The following is a 22,658-nucleotide window of genomic DNA, read 5'->3' on the forward strand; positions in this document are numbered from 1 at the left end:
TGACTCAAATTGCCACCCGTTACAACCAAGGTAGGCAGAAGAGCATCTCTGAACGCACAGTGCGTCGAACTTTGAGGCAGATGGGCTACAGCAGCAGAAGACCACACTGGGTACCACTCCTCTCAGCTAAGAACAGGAAACTGAGGCTACAATTTGCACAAGCTCATCGAAATTGGACAGTAGAAGATTGGAAAAACGTTGCCTGGTCTGATGAGTCTCGATTTCTGCTGCGACATTCGGATGGTAGGGTCAGAATTTGGCGTAAACAACATGAAAGCATGGATCCATCCTGCCTTGTATCAACGGTTCAGGCTGGTGGTGGTGGTGTCATGGTGTGGGGAATTTTTTCTGGGCACTCTTTGGGCCCCTTGGTACCAATTGAGCATCGTTGCAACGCCACAGCCTACCTGAGTATTGTTGCTGACCATGCCCATCCCTTTATGACCACAATGTACCCAACATCTGATGGCTACTTTCAGCAGGATAATGCGCCATGTCATAAAGCTCGAATCATCTCAGATTGGTTTCTTGAACATGACAATGAGTTTACTGTACTCAAATGGCCTCCTCAGTCACCAGATCTCAATCCAATAGAGCATCTTTGGGATGTGGTGGAACGGGAGATTCGCATCAGGGATGTGCAGCCGACAAATCTGCGCCAACTGTGTGATGCCATCATGTCAATATGGTCCAAAATCTCTGAGGAATGCTTCCAGCACCTTGTTGAATCTCTGCCACGAAGAATTGAGGCAGTTCTGAAGGCAAAAGGGGGTCCAACCCCTTACTAGCATGGTGTACCTAATAAAGTGGCCAGTGAGTGTATATATATATAAATATGAGGAAATTGGGATCGACCGTGAGGAAAGCACATAGTGCTGAAACATGTAGTCCCTTGCTGGAATGCTACTAATTGATTGGAGTTCCTCATACTTTTTATGATATAATGGATTAATAAAGAAGAAGTTTTTACAAATCTGGTGAACTTTCATCGTTTTGCTGGATCCCAATTTCCTCATATTTCTATTTGTTGGGGCATACTCCCTGCCTGGATCCGTGCAAAGCATAGGGTGAACACTGATTACTGCATCAAGAGGAACTCCTTTATGGTGAGCTGGCTATATGTTTTTCACATTGCTTGAATATATATATATAGTGTATATATATATATATATATATATATATATATATATATATATTGATTACATGTAAAGAGACTCTATCATTTCTAAAAATGCTATTTTTACTAACTTTCTTAGACATTATATATACAACAGAAATAAATGAATAAATTATAAATTCTAAAACCTCTGCTAATAATGTCTAAGAGTAATATGTTTTTCTTTCCATACATTTACTAGGCAAGCTCCACGTGGTAAGAATCTTCTCTATATACTGTACTTACTGAGCTGTACGCATGGAGTGATGGAAATGAATGACATGATTAGACACAGGCTGATGTTAATGCTTATCAGTCCTTTGTTCAGGACACAGCCAGCAGGATGGGTGAAGTAAATATAAAGCAAATAGAAGGCCATTGTGGCAATGGAATAGAAGAGCAATGTGGCAATCAGGACCGCAAAATACCAGCGTTTGTCTTTAGCTGCCCCAGTTAGCCTGAGAAAAGAGAAACAGATACAAGTTGAGACCTTTAATATTGTGTCATCCTAATATGCATTGGTTACATCACTGAGAATAGACTATATGCTCATAAGTCCCCAAAAGAGTGAAATTCCTTTCTATATATTTCTCTGCATTGACTATGTGTATAGGTCCCGTCACATTTAGCGATGCACTAGTGATCCCGACAACAATACGACCCGGTCAGGATCGCTGGTGCATCGCTGAATGGTCGCTAGTGAGCAGCCAAACAGGCAGATCTCACCAGCAATGCAGCAGCGGTCGGGGGTCGTTACTTACCTGTCAGACGGCCGCTCTGCTGATGACTTCCTCACGCGTCCATGGAGTCGCTCTTGTGTCAAAAATCGGTGACGCTTTAGGGATATCGCTAGCGATCTCGCTATGTGTGAAGGGGGCTTATTTGTAGAGAGGAAGGTGCAAAGGATACAGGTACAGTCTCCTAACAATGAGCGACCTCTGACACCAATGACCTGGAGATGGTATGATAATTTGTTCAGGTCTCCCAGATACCCTTTCACTATCCATCAACCTGGCCAGCTCTTCTGCTTGGGACAAAACTGTACCTTGTCTGTGTGTGTATATACAGTCCTGCTGAAAAGTTTGTGAACCATCCAGAATTATCCATATTTCAACAAAAATTTGATCTAAAACTACAACAGATTTTCAAAAAAGGTCATGAAAACAGATAAAGAAAGCCAAATAAAACAAATGAGTCAAATATATTAGACGCTGACATTTTTAAATAAGGAAAGTGATCTAATATCACATGTCTGTGAGTGGCAAAAGTATGTGAACTTTTAGGAATAATATAAAATTTGAAGGTGAAATAAGAGTCTGGTGTTTTCAATCAATGGGAAGTCTAATATTACTTCACAATACATGTTTGTGGAAGGGTCTCATGAAACGAACAAAGAAGTCCATCATCAGGAGGACACTGAATAACAATGGAGTGTATATAAGGATTGCAGGGAGAAAGCCATTGCTTTCCAAAAAGAACATTGCTGTCCCTCTGCAATTTGTCCCTACATCATGCTTATCTCAGATTACATAGTAAAAACCTGGTGGCAGATTCTCTTTAAATGAAAAGCATTGAGTTTGGAACAAACCCCACTGCATTACAGCATAAAAACCTTATACTCTCTGTGAAACATGGTGGTGGTAGTATCACAGTTTGGGCCTTTTTTGCTGCATGTGGGCCAAGGCGGCTTGCCATAAGTGATGGAACAATGAATTCTGAATTGTATATGCAAACTCTAAAGGAAAATGTCAGAACATCTGTCCATGAGCTTAATATGAAGGTTATGTGGGTCATGCGGCAAGACAATGGCTCAAAGCACCAACATCATACTATAAAAGAATGGTGGTAGAAGAATAATATATTGGAATGGCAGGGTCACAATTTGCACCTTAATCCTACAGAAATGTGTAGAACGACCTGAAGTGAGCAGTTCATGGGAGAAAGCGCACCAACATTACAGAATTGAAGCTGTTTTGTAGGGAGGAATGGGCTAAAATTTCTCCAAGCTGATGTGTAGGACAAATCAACAATTACTGGAAACGTTTATGTGCAGTTGTTTCTGCACAAAGGGCTAAAACCAGATTCTGAAAGTCACTCACATGTGATATTGGATCATTTTCTCATTTGAAAAAAAATACAAAATCTAATATTTTTGACTCAATTGTAAGATTTTATTCTCTTTATATAATTTTAGACATTGTGCGGAAATCTGATGTAGTTTTAATTTAAATTTATGCAAAAATGTGGAGAATCCTCAAGAGTTCACAAACTTTCAAGCACCACTGTAAGACTGTAAGTATAGAAATATATGCATATATAGTATAATAATGATAAATCAATACTAATCAGGGAAACTGAAGAAAGTAAAAAGCAGCTGTCATTATTGAAAACTTTAGCATAACACAGAGCTCTTAGTGCCTGTACTGCCCCCTTGTGGGGACATCCTCTCCATGCAGAAACCTAGACATTTCTATGACAATTTAGCAGCTGAAAAGTTAATTAATAAAATTTAAATTATGAACAGAGTAAAAAGAAAAAAAATCTTACCAATTTTTGTTCCAGGTGTGAGCAAACGCTGTTATCAGTATCAGCTGGATGATGACAAAAGAGAACCCACCGCAGACACCTACATAATGCCATACTGCAAAGACAAATGCATCATTCCAACATGAATAACCAATCTATCCCTTTTGAATACATTTTAAGGGGCATGTATCTCTCTATCTCATTCTTCTGCATCATTTAAATGTATTTTTATTTCAGCAGTGTTTGCCACTGTGTCCATGATAGAACACTTGATGGTGATGTCACCATCACTGGCCAGATAAAACTTAAAATCAACTCCCAAACCTACTGCCAGTTTTTAGAAGACAATTTCTTCAAACAATGGGTCAGGAAAAAGCCTGTGTGTTTCAAGAAAGTAATGTAGTTCAATAATAAAACTAATCATCAAAAATACTAATTGTCTAATAATTGTGAACAGAGTAGATTTATATAGTATCTATCATCTAGATAGCAAGATAGATAGACAGATAGATAAACAGACAGACAGATAGTAGATAGGCAGATATATAGGCAGATAGATAGATACATAACATACACAATAATAACTTGAATCTGGCAAAATAGTTTTTCAAATAAAATTTATTGAATATCAACTAATAAAAATCAGATACTGCCTTTTAAATTGTGGTTCAACAGAAAATAATAAAACTAATGAAAATGACCTGAAAACAATGTACCCGGTCCTCCAACAGGATAATGACCCAAAACACACAGCTAAAAACATGCAAGATTTGCTAACAGTAAAGCATTGGACTATTCTAAAGTGACCATCTATGAGCCCTGACCTAAATCCTATTGAGCATCTGTGGAAGGAGCTGAAACATGCCGTCTGGAAAAGGTGTCTTCACATCTAAGATAGCTGGAACTGCTTCCTTACGAGGAGTGGACCAAAATACCTGTGGACAGGGGCAGAGGTCTCATTGAGACAAAAATCAGTTGTTTGCAGCTATTGCCTCAAAAGTATGTGCAATAAGATATTAAAGAGGTTGTCCACTACTTTTTTTTATTGGTGACCTATCCTTAGGGTGTTGTAGGATTTTAGCTTCTAACTCAATACAGAAGTCGTCTACCTCTCTTATTTTCAGACCTTGTGCAGTATGACTCAGATTGTGCTTATGTTCAGATGTTTGTCATACTCTACGTACAGAAGGATGCCAAGACCTGCCATTATGTTATATAAGGTTTTCATCTCTTACCTCGTATAAAATAATCACTAGGGATAAAGAAAGCAGCGACGCACATTCCAATTAAAATCAGGAACTTCAGACACCAAAACCTACAAATCATAATAAAAATGTAACTACAATCATGATCACAACATAATATTATGGAATTCATTGCTTCATTATTGGAAGAATATTTAGAATTGAGAGTCCTCCCTTTTTAATGGCTAACTGAAAAGATGGTAACACATTGCAAGCTTTCGAGACTACTCAGGTCTCTTCATCAGGCATTGACTACTACAACATCTGAAGAATCACATATTTATACACAAAACAGCACAGAAAATAACACAATAGATACGACAAGTGTCATGGGGAAAACCAGGAAAACAATTACAATGGTGGCCCTGCGATAGGGAATGGGGACGTGGAGACCTCCTGCACTCCCCTGAGTCAGTGTCTCTACATTCCTAACGACCCCTAGGCCGGTTCCGTACCGGGCGCCGATCAGTATACCTGAAATCCTTAGCTCGCCCTGAACCAATCCCTTACTAGTGAAGTGGATGGTGCAGAAACTAATCCCACCACTGCACTACAACACACATTGAGGAAAGTGACAAACAGGGAAACACCACTTAGCTTTGCTCTGTTGCTAATGCTCACAGCAACAGAGTCCGACACCTGAGTGCAGCTTTCCAGCAACAGAGTCCCGCATGTGAGTGCAGCTTTACAGCAACAGAGTCCAGAATCCAAGTGCAGCTTTCCAGCAACAGAGTCGAGCATCTGAGTGCAGCTCTCTTCCAGCAACAGGGAAACACCACTTAGCTTTGCTCTGTTGCTAATGCTCACAGCAACAGAGTCCAACACCTGAGTGCATCATTTCCTCCAACCGGATCCAACACCTGAGTGCAGCTTTACAGAAACAGAGTCCAGCATCCGAGTGCAGCTTTCCAGCAACAGAGTCCAGCATCTGAGTGCAGATCTCTTCCAGCAACAGAGTCCAGCATCTGAGTGCAGCTTTCCAGCAACAGAGTTCAGCATCCGAGTGCAGCTTTCCAGCAACAGAGTCCAGCATCTGAGTGCAGCTCTCGTCCAGCATCTTACTGCAGCTTTCACCATAGCTGCCACTCCACCAAGCTTTGCAAGAACTCCTCGCTGACACCATAGCTGCCACGCCACCAAGCTTTGCAAGAACTCCACACTGACACCATAGCTGCTACTTCCTCCAAGCTTTGCAAGAACTCCTCGCTGACACCAAAGCTGCCACTCCTTGATTCTGACTGAGCTGCCCGGGACTCCTCTCAAGTTCCTTCCTTCACCAAGGATGGTTGGAAAAGACCAATATCACCAACAGTGAGTGAAATCACCTGCTACACCTTTATAGGCAGGACCCAAGGAATCACACCTGCTTCATTATCATGTGCAATAACACTAACCACCACCGGGGGCAAACTAGAACAAAAGACACCACTGTGTAATAATCCTAATGGCCACCGGGGGCAAAACTAACTCTAAGAAACCAGCTCAAAGGAAATAAAAGGTTACTTATTCAAAACCTGTCATATCCAACCTAGATCATGACAGTACTCTCCCTCAATGAGGGGCCTCTGGACCCTCAAGACAGCTCCTCATCAAGGAACCACCTACAGAGGGGACGCCCAGATCCAGAGTTCACCACTGCAACTACCTGTACCTCAGGTTAATGGCAAATGGCCACTGCTGGTATTGGCAATGTATGTTCTGGCGGCGTTGCACATCCCCAGAGCACCGTACTGGGGAGCGAGTTGTGCATGAGCATGTTTGGAGGTAAAACAAGCTGACAAGACTCCGCACACACTTCCACTGGATGTTATTTGGTGGACACCCATACACGCTCGTTCACACACTGGTCCGGACCAGAACGTTTATTGCCACTCATTACTTTGTCAAATACTGTGAGCTTTTACTGGAACTGACAACAGAGGCATCCCCCTGTGTCACCACACTCACACCCCCGCTATTAACCAAGGGAAACCCCACCCTCCAACTCCTACTACGAGGCCTGCGCCTCTCTGGGTTGGCTAATGGCGAGGGTTGAGACTTGCCCCTACTCCCTGGCGGCAGCCCTGCAGCCACAACTGGAGGAGAAGGGGACGGGGGTATGGAGGAAATATACACTCCCTGGTCGCCTTCCTCCACACGACCAGGAGGGGGCGGCTTCTTCGGTGGTATGGAAGGTTTGGCGTGAGCCCCGTGGACTATAACACAAATCCGCCCACCACAGGGAAGTACCCCTTCACCTCGGGGAATACCAGGCAGCACCATGGGGACACCCACTCCTCCCACCTGCCTGGGTGCGTCCGCGTGCATGAGCAAGTCCCGCTCACCAGCAGGGACTCTGGGGGCCTCTTTGTCAGAGCCGCAATTTGATTTTCTAGTTGAGCCAGAGGGAAGGCCCCAGACCCAGATAACTGCCACTGGAACTGCTTCAACACACAATGCAGCTCCTCACCTCAGTGAGGCCCAGCAGCAATTACTCACCGGCCCGAACCTGGCCAAAGGCCTACCAGAAAAAAAAATGTAAGGTTGGTGATAATGTCATGGTCACGTGTGACTGGACACACCGCCTCCAGCAGGGCGAATTTATATGACACGCGTGACCCTGGATACACCGCCTCCAGCAGGGCGAATTTAAATAATAGAACGTGCAGCAGGATACACCGCCTCCAGCAGGCGAATTTCAGTAGTACACGTATGTCTGGATACACTGCCTCCAGCAGGGCGAATTTCAGAATAAAGGGGAAAACCAGGAAAACAATTACAATGGTGGCCCTGCGATAGGGAACGGGGACGTGGAGACCTCCTGCACTCCCCTGAGTCAGTGTCTCTACACTTCTAACGATCCCTAGGCCGGTTCCGCACCGGGCGCAGATCAGAATACCTGAAATCCCTAGCTCGCCCTGAACCAATCCCTTACTAGTGAAGTGGACGGTGCAGAAACTAATCCCACCACTGCACTAAAACACACATTGAGGAAAGTGACAAACAGGAAAACACCACTTAGCTTTGCTCTGTTGCTAATGCTCACAGCAACAGAGTCCGACACCTGAGTGCAGCTTTCCAGCAACAGAGTCCCGCATGTGAGTGCAGCTTTACAGCAACAGAGTCCAGCATCCAAGTGCAGCTTTCCAGCAACAGAGTCAAGCATCTGAGTGCAGCTCTCTTCCAGCAACAGAGTCCAGTATCTGAGTGCAGCTTTACAGCAACAAAGTCCAGCATCCGAGTGCAGCTTTCCAGCAAGAGTCCAGCATCTGAGTGCAGCTCTCTTCCAGCAACAGAGTCCAGCATCTGAGTGCAGCTCTCTTCCAGCAACAGAGTCCAGCATCTGAGTGCAGCTTTCACCATAGTTGCCACTCCACCAAGCTTTGCAAGAACTCCACACTGACACCATAGCTGCCACTCCTCCAAACTTTGCAAGAACTTCTCGCTGACACCATAGCTGCCACTCCTTGATTCTGACTGAGCTGCCCGGGACTCCTCTCAAGTTCCTTCCTTCACCAAGGATGGTTGGAAAAGACCAATATCACCAACAGTGAGTGAAACCACCTGCTACACCTTTATAGGCAGGACCCAAGAAATCACACCTGCTTCATTATCATGTGCAATAACACTAACCACCATCGGGGGCAAACTAGAACAAAAGACACCACTGTGTAATAACCCTAATGGCCACTGGGGGCAAAACTAACTCTAAGCAACCAGCTCAAAGGAAATAAAAGGTTACTTATTCAAAACCTGTCATATCCAACCTGGATCATGACAACAAGTAATGTGAAGCACAACTGTCATTATGAGAGAGGGATAAACATAAATATTGGAACAGTTCATAGATAAGAAGTGTGAAAGTTTTATTGCCCTCTGATTGGGGACTGGTACTGCGCTGTGTGATGACCCCAGAAGGTCTGAAAAGCAAATTCCATAATTGATGTGAAAAGACATAAATCCATGCGACACATTTTTGTATCCCCGGACATAGCATGATGGACATTAAATTACTTGTATTAAAAGGTAACTTCAAGTCTCAGAGAGACAGAAGAGTCTGGGAATATAAATTTATGACAACTTTTGACACACTCAATGCAGGAATGAATGTGTTGTATGGATTTATGTCTTTTTACATCAACTAAGGAATTTGCGCTTCAGACCTTCTGGGATCAACACACAACACAGAACCAGTCCCCAATCAGAGGGCAATAAAACTTTCACACTCCTTATCTATGAACTGTTCCAATATTTATGTTTATCCCTCTCCCATAATGACAATTCTGCTTCACATCACTTGTCTTATCTATTGCGTTATTTCTGTGCTGTTTTGTGTATAAATATGTGATTCTTAAGGTGTTGTATTAGTCTAGCCTGATGAAGAGACCTGAATAGTCTCGAAAGCTTGCAATGTGTTACCATCTTTTCATTTAGCCATTAAAAGGTATCAACCACTGAGGACTTTCATTTCTAAATATTCTTCTATATACTGGCTAACACAGTACCAAGATATAGATCTTTCCAGTGTTCATTATTGGAAACACCTAACCTGTGCAAAACAAAGTATGTCTCGTGTAGGATGGTGAAATCGATCAATCGGGGTAGATATTACCATTTATGGTAATAATTGCCCTTCATGGTCATATTTACGTTATTTACTTTATGTTTAGATAAAATTAAGGGGTATTTCCAAAATAGGAAAGTATCCAAAGGATCGCTGATAACTCATTGATCGCTGAGGGTCCAACCTCTGAGACCCTGAACAATCCAGAGATCAGGACCCTGGAACCCAGGAAATAGGATCTGCAACCTTGCGAAGTAGGTGCATATGCTCAACCTCATTGTCTAGGGGTCTGTCACAAATTACTGAGTGCTGTGCTATGGAATGAGGATAGTTTAATGTTTTGGGAAAAGCTCTATAACTTATATTATTTAGCACTTACTGCTTTTATTTAAATATGCGGAAGTATACGGGGTAGATAGAGGGACAGACTGCATACATCAATTACAGGCTAAAAATGAGTGTTAGAATAATAGAAGATTATACTTTACCCGTTGTGGACCATGGCACGGAACTCCTGTGTGGACTTCACACTGATAAGAAACACTGACTGGATGAAATAAAAAGATGCGGTGCCAAAGCAGACTCTGTAGACAGCTGCGTACCCAACAAGAGTGTCACAGTCATTGCCACCAGGCAAATGGTTGCAAAGCAGAGAAATCCAAGGCACCTGTAGTTAAAAAGATACAATACATAAATTAAATGTGATGCAATGAAATAATGAATGTAACAACAAAAATAATGTGAAATTGAGTGAAAGTAGATATTAAATTGTAGGAAATGCAAATACCGGGGAGCAGAGCTCATTTACCAAAGCACAAGCAAGCACATTACAGAACGTACAGACAAGGTACATTCAGATCAATACAGGCATTATGCCCAAATCACAGCTGTAATATATTTATTTATTTTGAACCAACGTATTCTGCGCTGCTTTATAGACATTGTCATCGCCGTCCCTGGGACTTACTCTGCATGTGGGAGAAAATCAGAGTACCTGGAGGAAACCCACACAAACTCAAGAAGAATGCACAAAAGTCATGCTGATGTTTCACCAAAACAGCTCTAACCCTTTGAGGTTTAGACTCCTCAAAACTTCTGAAGGTGTTCTGTTGTACCTGGCACCAAGACATAAGAGCAGGGTTTTTTTAACGGCAGTTCTCGAAGCCCAGCGGTGACAAATCATGCTTTTATCATTTCCTTTGTATTGCACAGGGACAGAATTATCACTTGTGCAATAATAAAGAGATCCTAAAAATATGGACTGTTGGTAGGCCATGAGGACTGGAGTTGAGGAACGCTGCTTTAAAGAGTCAGAAATCTAAACTTTCATTTTTTTTTTTCATTTTTGTCCAGTATGGAAAGTTATCAAAATTTGTTAATCATTTTATTATTTTATTAGGAGATTTTGTCTTCATTCTTGTAAAAAAAAATTACAGGAATAATATAAATGGCTTCCAAACCAATGCTTTTTCTCCAGTACATTTGCTTGCATTCATCTGCATTTATATCAAAATGTACTTACTTGAAGTACAGATGATGGCAGTGAAAGAGTCAATACCTGTCTCCTCCCTTGATTTTTCTGCTTATCAAACCAATCTCCTTCAGCAGGGTTATTTCCAGAGTTAGGCTGGAGTCACACTAGTGTATGTCATACGATGTAAGAGCATCCGATGTGATATGCTAATGACCCTCGGCTCCTGCTCTGCTGCGAACGGGAGCCGATTGTCAGTGCTCAGATACTCTTGCACAGAGAGGATCGGAGCACAGCTGCGAAGGAGGTAGAGAAAGTAATTGTCACGACCCAACAGCGGTCGGTCCAGCGGACGGCACAACACACACTCAACGTGATGGTAAAGGGGAGAGCAAGGGATGGGGAACCTCCTTATGAGGAATGGGGCACCTTTTGAGCTCCAACCTGAGCCTGTCCCTGCACTCCCCTAACGCCCTAAGCAGGTCCTTCCCATCACGTACTTCGTCCCTTACTGTCACCTCACAATGCCCTGGTTGGTGCACTGGCCAGTAAGAGAGCTAGCATCACCACTGCAGATGATACAAACACAGGGGAAAGTGACAAGCACGAGATAGACAAGGTAAATACACAAAACTCTGCTGCCAAGCTCCACACCGCAGAGGATACGGAAACAGGACCCCGTAATCCACAGAAGAAGCAGATTCAGCGCAGACACCAGAGAGCTGCAACTGCAAAGCTAGTCTACATAGAATACACAGATGACTGTTATCTGTCATCCTGCAAGCTGCCAGCAAGGAAAACTGACATTAACTCTTGCTGGCCTAAAAGGAAAAGAGCTACATTTAAATAATAGTCAAACCAGAGCTGCCACGAATCTAAACCTGAATCGTAACAGTACCCCCCTTTCAACGAGGGGCCTCTGGACCCTCAACACCAGACCTCACCAGAAATGACGCAAGGTGAGGACAACTCAACCCACTAGGATTCACCTCCGCAGTTACCTGAGCCTCAGGGTTACAGTAAACGCAGCCCGATGGTGACGGAAATAATGTAGGTTCCGGAGGCGCAACAAATCTTCAGAGTGACGACCCATGGAATACGTTCTGCACCTGCAATACTGGGGGTAACTCCAGTTGGAAGGTCCTAGGTCTGAGAACGGCCAACACCCGATATGGCCCGATCACCCTAGAACTCCAGGTCCCAGATGCGTACTTCCACCTGATGTTTTTTATGGACATCCACATGTACTCATTCACACACAGGTCCGGACCTAAATGTTTATTTCCATGCGTGCGTTTGCCAACAGACGATAATCTTCCAAACGAACAGACATCAGAGGCTTCCCCCGTGTCACCAAACTCCTACCCTCACTATATTTAGAGGGAACCACTACCCCCCGCTCCCTCCTTCTGAGTGGACCCCGAGACTCAAGGTTTACTTGTGGTGAGGGTTGAATCTTGCCCCTATTCCCTGGTAGCACTTTAGCTGCCCCCAAAGGAGAAGCAGAGGTAGATTTGAGATGGACTGCAGAGATCGTAGCTCCCAAGCAACAGTCTTTACAAGACTGGTCCCAACTAACTACTTACCTGGACCGCCAATCTATGACCGTATTGTGTCTCTTCAGCCATGGAAAGCCAAAGACAATGGGGGTTGGCATAACCTACAAGACGTAAAATGACAGGGACTCTTCATTAAGAGTTCCTATACGCAGGTTTATATTGTCTACGACTTGGGTCAAACTCCTTTGGCTGAAAGGGACAGAGTCAACCGCATGAGTGAAAATGGGTCTCGCCAGCATCCTACCAATCAGACCATGGGTCTGAACAATGCGAGAATTCACCAGATTGACTGCAGCTCCATTGTCCACAAGAATCGGTATCGTCACAGTCTCCCTACCAACCACCACTTCAGCAGAAATGGAAAACTGAGAAGGAAATGTACACACCCTGGTCGCCTCCCTTCATACGACCAGGGAAACACAGCTTTGGTAATGAAGTACCAACTTTGGCACAAGGTGGGCAGACATTAATGTAATGATCCGAAAGACCACAGTAGAAACATACCCCCGTCCCAAGGCGAACCGCAAGAAACCAGTTTGAGAAGAGACTCCTCCCACCTGCATGGGTTTGTCCATCTGCACCAGTGTGTTCTCCTCCCTAGAAAGAACAACAGGGGGTAGATTCGGTGTATGTCTCTCCCTGAGGCATCTATCCACCCGGATTGCAAGGGCCATGGCGGACTCCAACGACCCAGGTGTAGCATACTGCACCAGCGTATCCTGAAGCCTAGCTGACAGACCCTGACTGTTAGGCGTCGGGTTCCTGTCGCTGCACAGTGGGAATCCCAAGCCTTGTTTCCGGCGGTATCCCATTCCTCTCCAGCCGCAGAGGAGGTTGCTCAGCAGACTCGTCGGTCCCGGCGCTCTGCCCAGACTAGCTCCGTGGGTTGGTTGCTGCTGCCACCTCTGGCCCAACTACTGTATAGCAACTCATGCTGGTCAGCAGCAAGTTTCTCCAGGAACTAAGTTCTCCTGTCGGTCCACTGAGCATGCCCGTGGAGTGATCTCCCATTGGAGATTGAGGGTCACGTGCTCAGGTCCTTCTCCAGCTCGGATTGGTCCATCCGAAAAGCCAGGAAGGTCCCGGAGGCACGCAGCTATAAATGGATTGCATGGCCGCTCGGCCATGCGCTAGTATAGACTGCATTATCAGACTATGAGGAGTGAGTGTTGTATGCATGTATGAATGTCTCTGGTGAATGACTCATTAAGAAACCCCTACCCTTGGTACGCATGTGTTGTGCAGCCTAGCCTGTTAAGCGCCCAGGCTTAGGTGAAGGAAAGACAGAGTTTGAGACAGGCATCAGTCTCCATCAGTGACTCGGCACGCCTCAGTGCACATGCTCTACACTCCTTAGTCAGCGTCCATAGCGGCGTCCGCAGTTGTGATGCCGCGCGCTCAGAAGGTCTAGAGGGACTCTTACCCCGTGTCCTTGGGGCAGAGTTCTGTGACCGCTTTCTGTGCGCTCATTGGCCGGGCTCTGTGAGCTAAACAGGCTCCGGCATTTATGTTCAGCGGTAGTGTGGCTCTGTGAGTTAACAGAGTTCGCTCCTGTTCACACTGGGTGACGTTAACCCACGTGTGACCTTTCCACACTGCTTTATACTCCCGCCATTACCTAGCAGCAGTGTACCACCTCAGCACAGTGGACCCCGGGCTGCGAACGCACCTACTATTATTTTATAATTTGGTGCGTTCCGCCAGCCCTAACATTATACTAGCGCCAGGGTTTGGCTAGTAATGGTGGACAAACAGTGACTGCTGCAGTACATCCGCAGCTGCAGGGCAGGTTGGCGGCTCTCGAGCGTTCAGCCTCAGCTGCGGATGTTACTGCGGTCGCTGTCCAGGCAACCACAGAGGCTGTCTCCCGTGTGACCACTGCTATCCCTGCCCCGACTTTGTCCCGCCTCCCGCTGCCCGAGAAGTTCTCGGGTGATAGTGCTTCTTGTAGGGGTTTCGTGAGCCAGTGCTCTATACAGCTGGAGCTGCTGGCAGCACGATTCCCCTCTGAGCGGGCCAAAGTGGGATTTATTATTTCCCTCTTGTCGGGCAGGGCTTTGGAGTGGGCCACACCGCTGTGGGAGCGTGGTGATCACGTGGTGCAGAGTGCCTCACGGTTCTTGGACACTCTGAAGCAGGTTTTCCTGGGACCGCGAGTCACCCATGACACCGCGCTCCGGCTGCTGGCATTGTCACAGGGCTTGTCCATGGTCAGCCACTTTGCCATCCAGTTCCAGACGCTGGCCTCGGAGTTAGAGTGGCCAGATAAGGTCCTCATTCCAGCATTCTGGAGAAGTTTGGCTGGCCATGTGAAGGACGCTCTGGCCACCAGGGAGATTCCTGCTACACTGGAGGAGCTTATCACCGTCTCCACCGGTATAGACCTTCGCTTTGCCGAGCGAAGGTTGGAGCGGTCCCAGTGTAGGCAAAGGTTTATGTTGGCACCCAGTTTTGCTAAACCTCTGGAATCTCCCGATTGGGCGCCTGAGCATCAGGGGGCTTCCCACTAGGGATCCAGGCCCCGGCCCGCTCAAGCCCCTGTGATCTGTCATGGTTGCCGGCAGTCCGGTCACTTTGCCAACCGGTGCCCAAAGCGGCTGGGAAGACGCTCACCCCTAGTGGCCGTAGGAGGCGGCTCACTAGAATCCGCGGCGTTTTCCTCCAAGTTGTCCTTTAAGGCTATGTTCACACGTGGCGGTTTTTTCGAGATTTCGCGGCGGTTTTAACCGCGCGATTTTGCTGCGAAAACGTGAAAAATAAGCATCCCATGCATTCCTATGGGATTCCGCAATGCTGTGCTAATGCTGCGGTTTTTACCGCGGCGGAATTGCTTCACGGTAAAAAATGCAGCATGCTCATTAATTTAGCGGAATCGCGGCGATCCCGCACTCATAGGAATGCATTGTTCTGCTTACTTTCCGCATGTGGCTGTGCACACAATGCGAAAAGTAAGCAGAACATTTGCGGATGGTACCCACGGTCCGGAGGAGAGGAGACTGTCCTCCGGGCTCTGGGTACCATATCCCTGTAAAAAATAGAATTTAAAATAAAAAATATTGTTATTCTCACCTTCCGACGTCCCACGCAGCCTTCCCGCCTCTCTCCACTCTCCCGGTCCCAGTAATCCTTTGCAAGCGATGACGTCCGTTCTCGCGGGATCGCAAAGTCTCGCTGTCATTCGTGAGACGTCGCGATCCCGCAATAACGGACGTCATCGCGGTACTTCTCGCAATGGATTACTGGGACCGTGAGCGTGGAGAGAGGCGGGAAGGCTGCGCGGGACGCCGGAAGGTAAGAATAACAATATATTTTTTTTATTATTATTTTCTACATCCCATCTTTTACTATTGATGCCGCATAGGCAGCCTCAATAGTAAAAAGTTGGTCACACTCGTCAAACACTATGTTTGACGAGTGTGACCAACCTGTCAATCAGTTCTCCAAGCGATGCTACAGATCGCTTGGAAAACGCTAGCAATTCTGCAAGCTAATAACGCTTGCAAAATGCTAGATTTTCCGAGGGAAAATCGCGGGAATTTAAAATGCGATTTTCCCGCGGAATGGAATTCGGAATTCTTGCGGTAATTTTCGGAAGCACCCATGCTCCTTCTTCTCCAAGACCTTCACACCAGCGGAGAGGAATTATTCCATCGGGGACAGGGAGTTTCTAGCAATGAACTTGGCCTTTTCAGAGTGTAGACACCTCCTGGAGAGGGCTCGCCACCTTTTCCAGGTGTTCACCGACTACAAGAATTTGGTCTATTTACAAACAGCCCAGCGGCTGAATTCTCACCAGGCCAGATGGTCCTTGTTCTTCTCCCGATTCCACTTCACCCTGCATTTTCTCTCCGGGGAGAAGAACGTCCAGGCCGATGCTCTCTCCCGCTCTGTGGTGTCATCGGAGGAGGAGCCTCGGCTGATAGTCCCATCTGAGAGCCTGAGGACCGTGGCTCCAGTCACCCTCGAGTCTGTACCTCTGGTCAAGACTTTTGTCCCTGCCAGTCTGAGACCGGAGGTCCTCTCTTGGGCTCATTCGTCCAGGGTGGGTGGACATTTTGGGACCAAACAGACCTCTGAGCTTCTGGCGAGGACGTACTGGTGGCTGCATATGGCCTGTGACGTCAGGGACTATATTCAGGCATGTGTCTCTTGCGCCCAGAATCGGTCCTCTCGGCAGCAGCCCGCTGGGCTACTCTACCCCCTGCCGGTAGCAGACAGGCCCTGGCAGATGGTCGGTATGGACTTTGTGGTGGGACTGCCCAAATCCAGTGGCACCACCGTCATTTGGGTTGTAACCGACCATTTCTCCAAGATGGTGCATCTGGTACCACTCTCTCGGCTACCTTCTGCACGGGGCCTGGCAGCATTGTTTATTAAGCATGTTTTCCGCCTGCACGGCATGTCGGATAAGATTGTCAGCGACCGGGGTCCTCAGTTTGCGTCTCAGTTCTGGAGAGAGCTCGGTTCACTGCTTAGCATTGAGCTAAATCTATCGGCCTATCATCCCGAGACGAACGGGTGGGTAGAGAGAGCCAACCAGACCCTGGTCACATATCTACGACATTTTGTCTAGGCCAGGCAGGATGACTGGGCATCTTTGCTGCCGTGGGCGGAGTTCGCTTTGAACAATGCTGTGTCTGACTCCACCGGTCAGACCCCATTCCTCCTGAATTACAGTCAGCATCCGCGCGTCCCTGTGCCCATGCCCGTGTCATCCACCGACTCTAGGGTGGCAGACTGGGGGGTGGAGGCATGTGACATTTGGGATCGCACTCAGGATGCTATCCGGGACTCCAAGGAGAGAGTGAGGACCTCCGCTGATGCACACCGGCGCCCTGCTCCGACCTTCGCCCCTGGCGACTTAGTGTCCGCCCGAAACATCAGGCTGCGGGTTGAGTCCGCAAAGTTCGCACCTCGCTACATTGGCCCCTTCAAGGTCCTTGAGCAGATCAACCCTGTGGTCTACCGTCTGGCCCTTCCACCACACTTGGCTATCTCTGACACGTTCCTTGTGTCCTTCCTTAAGCCGGTCAGACAGAAAGTGAGAGGAGATCCTATCAGAGTCACCTGACACTTTTAGTCCAGCCGACCCGAGACTCCTTCTCGGAGCAGCATTACGGTACACACCTGTGGCTCGTCATACACACACACTGTGGTTCCCCAGACATGTCCACTGAGGTACCCAGTGTTGCCCCTTTTGAAAACTCGGCCCCTTTCTGGACCACCATCCCAATTTGGGCCACCGCCCCCCTCTGGGACTCCACCCCTTTTTGGGTTACCACCTCCCTCTGGGACTCCACCCCCTTTTGGGCTACCACCCCGATTTGGGCCACCGCCCCCTTTCGGGACTTCCCCGTGTCCGTTTTACCGGTCTCCTTAGACCGCAGTTCACACAACACAGTTTGTCTCTTACGATACCACACAAGTCCTTGTTGGCACCACCACAGCTCCTGCTGTCACCGATCTTCGACACCACCGGCTGCCGTTCACACACAGCGGCTGGTGTCACCTTCGTAACCCTGCTGAGTTACCGGAAGATGCTTGTCTCCTTCGTAACCCCGCCGAGTTACAGCAAGCCGCTTGTCACCTTCGTAACCCCGCCGAGTTACAGCAAGCCGCTTGTCACCTTCTTGACCCCACTGAGCCACCGCAGGCTGAGTTGAGAAAAGAAAAAAAACACCACACAAAAACTCACGTGTCCTGTCTGTGTGCTATTCAGGACGTTCCGTCTCCACCTGAGACCGTCCAACACACAGGGCGCAGCGGGTGCTAATCAGGGAGCCGACCCTCCTCCCAGGGTCTCCCAACACACCGGCCTCACCAGGTCCAGGGGCTCAACGGGTGCTCTTCAGGACATCCATCTCCTCCTGAGACTGCCCAACACTCACGCCTCCCCAGGTCCAAGGTCATACCACGTGCACCAGGGATCTTCTCTTAGAATCTCCCAACACTGACCCTCCAGGACCTTGCTCACTGAACCCTCCAGGTACACAGTCTTACTCACTGACCCCGGTCAGTACAACACGGCTTTCACAGCCATCACCTGCCGGCCGTGCAGGTTCTCGGACTCCTCTACCGCTTAGATGTCCTATAAGTCTCTTCCACTGACCTGCTGTCAGTATATCACACGGCTTTCCAGACCGTCAGCCCTCCTAGCTCAGCGTTGGCATTCAAGGTGGGGGACACTCGCTTGGCAGCCAATAAATCACATCCGGCACGGGTTTTCCATAAAATCATAACAGTCTATGCGGTTTATTAGGCATCATAAACCATGGCCAGCAACAGAAAGTTCATATAAACGGCATAGCGTCCATGACAGAGCTTCACTCTGTTAGCAATGTCCAATACGCAGACTCTCGAGCCTCACAGTTATATCCCCTGTCAGGGTTTACCTCATGGCTTCTTCTCCATGCTTCAGACGTCCATTCCCTCCTCTGGGAACTCTCAGACGCTGGCAGCCATTACTCACAGCATTCACGTGCTGTCAGGCAGGAAGCCCCATCTCCCAGCGGGACCTTCCACAACGGACCAACCGGGTCCAAGCATTCACTCCATGTGACCTACCCTGGCCACCTTATATGGTTAGCAATATAGCAACCTAGTTAGCAACCTTGAGATACATAACAGTCCTTCAGGATTCTGCCATTCATCCTCTCTCCTAGGACATCCACGCAGTGCCCCCTAGCGGACACAGTGGTCACTACACCACAGCTGTAAGGCTTTAATACCAACTTCTTTAAGGTGACCATGCACCTTAAAAAGCTGTTGGCTGAATTTTTTTTTTTTACAACAGCTACAGTTGTGGCCAAAAGTATTGACACCCCTGCAATTCTGTCAGATAATACTCAGTTTCTTCCTGAAAATGATTGCAAACACAAATTCTTTGGTATTATTATCTTCATTTAATTTGTCTTAAATGAAAAAACACAAAAGAGAATGAAGCAAAAAGCAAAACATTGATCATTTCACACAAAACTCCAAAAATGGGCCAGACAAAAGTATTGGCACCCTCAGCCTAATACTTGGTTGCACAACCTTTAGCCAAAATAACTGCGACCAACCGCTTCCGGTAACCATCAATGAGTTTCTTACAATGCTCTGCTGGAATTTTAGACCATTCTTCTTTGGCAATCTGCTCCAGGTCCCTGATATTTGAAGGGTGCCTTCTCCAAACTGCCATTTTTAGATCTCTCCACAGGTGTTCTATGGGATTCAGGTCTGGACTCATTGCTGGCCACCTTAGAAGTCTCCAGTGCTTTCTCTCAAACCATTTTCTAGTGCTTTTTGAAGTGTGTTTTGGGTCATTGTCCTGCTGGAAGACCCATGACCTCTGAGGGAGACCCAGCTTTCTCACACTGGGCCCTACATTATGCTGCAAAATTTGTTGGTAGTCTTCTGACTTCATAATGCCATGCACACGGTCAAGCAGTCCAGTGCCAGAGGCAGCAAAGCAACCCCAAAACATCAGGGAACCTCCGCCATGTTTGACTGTAGGGACCGTGTTCTTTTCTTTGAATGCCTCTATTTTTCTCCTGTAAACTCTATGTTAATGCCTTTGCCCAAAAAGCTCTACTTTTGTCTCATCTGACCAGAGAACATTCTTCCAAAACGTTTTAGGCTTTTCAGGTAAGTTTTGGCAAACTACAGCATGGCTTTTTTATGTCTCGGGGTAAGAACTGGGGTCTTCCTGGGTCTCCTACCATACAGTCCCTTTTCATTCAGACGCCGACGGATAGTACGGGTTGACACTGTTGTACCCTCGGACTGAAGTCATAAGACTACCAACAAATTTTGCAGCATAATGTAGGGCCCATTGTGAGAAAGCTGGGTCTCCCTCAGAGGTCATGGGTCTTCCAGCAGGACAATGACCCAAAACACACTTTAAAAAGCACTAGAAAATGGTTTGAGAGAAAGCACTGGAGACTTCTAAGGTGGCCAGCAATGAGTCCAGACCTGAATCCCATAGAACACCTGTGGAGAGATCTAAAAATGGCAGTTTGGAGAAGGCACCCTTCAAATATCAGGGACCTGGAGCAGTTTGCCAAAGAAGAATGGTCTAAAATTCCAGCAGAGCATTGTACGAAACGCATTGATGGTTACCGGAAGCGGTTGGTCGCAGTTATTTTGGCTAAAGGTTGTACAACCAAGTATTAGGCTGAGGGTGCCAATACTTTTCTCTGGCCCATTTTTGGAGCTTTGTGTGAAATGATCAATGTTTTGCTTTTTTCTTCATTCTCTTTTGTGTTTTTTCATTTAAGACAAATTAAATGAAGATAATAATACCAAAGAATTTGTGTTTGCAATCATTTTCAGGAAGAAACTGAGTTTTATCTGACAGAATTGCAGGGGTGTCAATACTTTTGGCCACAACTGTATTTGCTAATTGGAAACAGGCACAGAGACAGGAAGATTCGACAAACTTATACACCCCTGCTAATCATTTGCAAGTACGCATAATCAGTTTAAATCAGTGATTATCAATAGTTTTTAGTAGATGTAGAATAGACAGAAATGGACATGAGCACTAGGCAATTAATGAATCATATACATTCTTGCTACATGGATGTGACAATACTCACATGTTCCTTGACAATTTCTGACACCCTTTTGGAAAGCATGAGGCAGCAGACGGTGGAGGCGAAAATGTGGAAGCATGTATACAGCAGTCTAGTACCAGTAGACACCTTGATGCTAGGGAAGCACTCACAACACAAAGAGCATGGAGAGGGCCCACAGCAGCAACATATCTAAAAAACATAAAAAGGGAGTACATTGGAACAGGAAGAATTGGTTGGGTAATAATACTAACATGTAAGACCACATACACCCTAGTTATATACAGTTGTGCTCAAAAGTTTAGATACCCCGGCAGAATTTTTGCTTTCTTGGCCTTTTCTCAGAGAATATGAATGATAACACCAAAACTTTTTCTCCACTCATGGTTAGTGGTTGGGTGAAGCCATTTATTGTCAAACTACTGTGTTTTCTCTTTTTAAATCATAATGACAACCCAAAACATCCAAATGACCCTGATCAAAAGTTCACATACCCTGGTGATTTTGGCCTGATAACATGCACAGAAGTTGACACAAAAGGGTTTGAATGGCTACTAAAGGCAACATCCTCACCTGTGTCCTGTTTTCTTGTAATCAGTGTGTGTGTGTGTGTGTGTGTGTGTGTGTGTGTGTGTGTGTGTGTGTGTGTGTGTGAGTTTCTGGGATCCAGACAGACCCTTGCATCTTTCATCCAGCCACTGACGTTTCTGGATTGTGAGTCATGGGGAAAGTAAAAGAATTGTCAACGGATGTACAGGAAAAGGTAGTTGAACTGTATAAAACAGGAAAGGGATACAAAAAGATATCCAAGGAATGGATGATGCCAATCAGCAGCGTTCAAACTGTGATTAACAAATGGAAAATAAGGGGCTCTGTAGAAACAAAACAACGGTCAGGTAGACCAACAAAAATTTTGTCCACAACTGCCAGGAAAATTGTTCGGGATGCAAAGAAAAACCCACAAATAGAATCAGCTGAAATACTGGACTCTCTGAAAACTAGCAGTGTGACTGTTTCAAAATGTACAATAAGAAGGCATTTGAAGAAAAATGGGCTGCATGGTCGAGTCGCCAGAAGAAAGCCATTACTGCGCAAATGCCACTAAGTATCTCACCTACAAAACACAAAACAGCACAGAGACTTGTCTCAAAACTTCTGGAACGAGGTAATTTGGAGTGATGAGACCAGACTTGAACTTTCTGGCCTCATGGAACACCATTCCTACTGTAAAGCACGGTGATGGATCACTGATGTTTTGGGGATGTGTGAGCTACAAAGGCACAGAAAACTTGGTCAAAGTCGGAGGAAAGATGAATGCAGCACATTATCAGCACATACTGGAGGCAAATTTGCAATCATCAGCATGGAAGCTGCACATGGGACGTAGTGGGACGTTCCAACATGACAACGATCCAAAATACAACGCCAAGTCGAACAAAGTGAAGGTTCTGGAGTGGCCATCTCAGTCTCCTGCTCTCAATATCTTTGAGCCACTCTGGGGAGATCTCAAGCGTGCAGTTCATGCTAGACAGCCCAGGAATTTACAGGTACTGGAGGCTTTTTGCCAAGAAGAGCCCAGGAATTTACAGGAACTGGAGGCCTTT

At 46.3% G+C, this 22,658-nt stretch overlaps 1 protein-coding gene across 2 annotated transcripts in view; it reads right to left on the reverse strand.

Moving 5' to 3' along the window:
• SERINC4 (serine incorporator 4) overlaps positions 1–22,658 on the reverse strand; it is a 114,288-nt gene that overhangs the window by 85,044 nt on the left and 6,586 nt on the right. For both annotated transcript variants that reach the window (XM_073568613.1, XM_073568612.1), the window contains exons 3-7: positions 21,079–21,246; positions 9,958–10,136; positions 4,918–4,997; positions 3,704–3,797; positions 1,403–1,614 (exon numbers count right to left, since the gene is read on the reverse strand). In XM_073568613.1, coding sequence (XP_073424714.1) covers positions 1,403–1,614; positions 3,704–3,797; positions 4,918–4,997; positions 9,958–10,136; positions 21,079–21,246 — 733 coding nt within the window. The remainder of the gene's footprint in view (positions 1–1,402; positions 1,615–3,703; positions 3,798–4,917; positions 4,998–9,957; positions 10,137–21,078; positions 21,247–22,658) is intronic.

Source organism: Dendrobates tinctorius, unplaced genomic scaffold, assembly GCF_039654945.1.
Source record: "Dendrobates tinctorius isolate UK_male_01 unplaced genomic scaffold, ASM3965494v1 ptg000022l, whole genome shotgun sequence".
Classification (NCBI taxonomy): domain Eukaryota; kingdom Metazoa; phylum Chordata; class Amphibia; order Anura; family Dendrobatidae; genus Dendrobates; species Dendrobates tinctorius.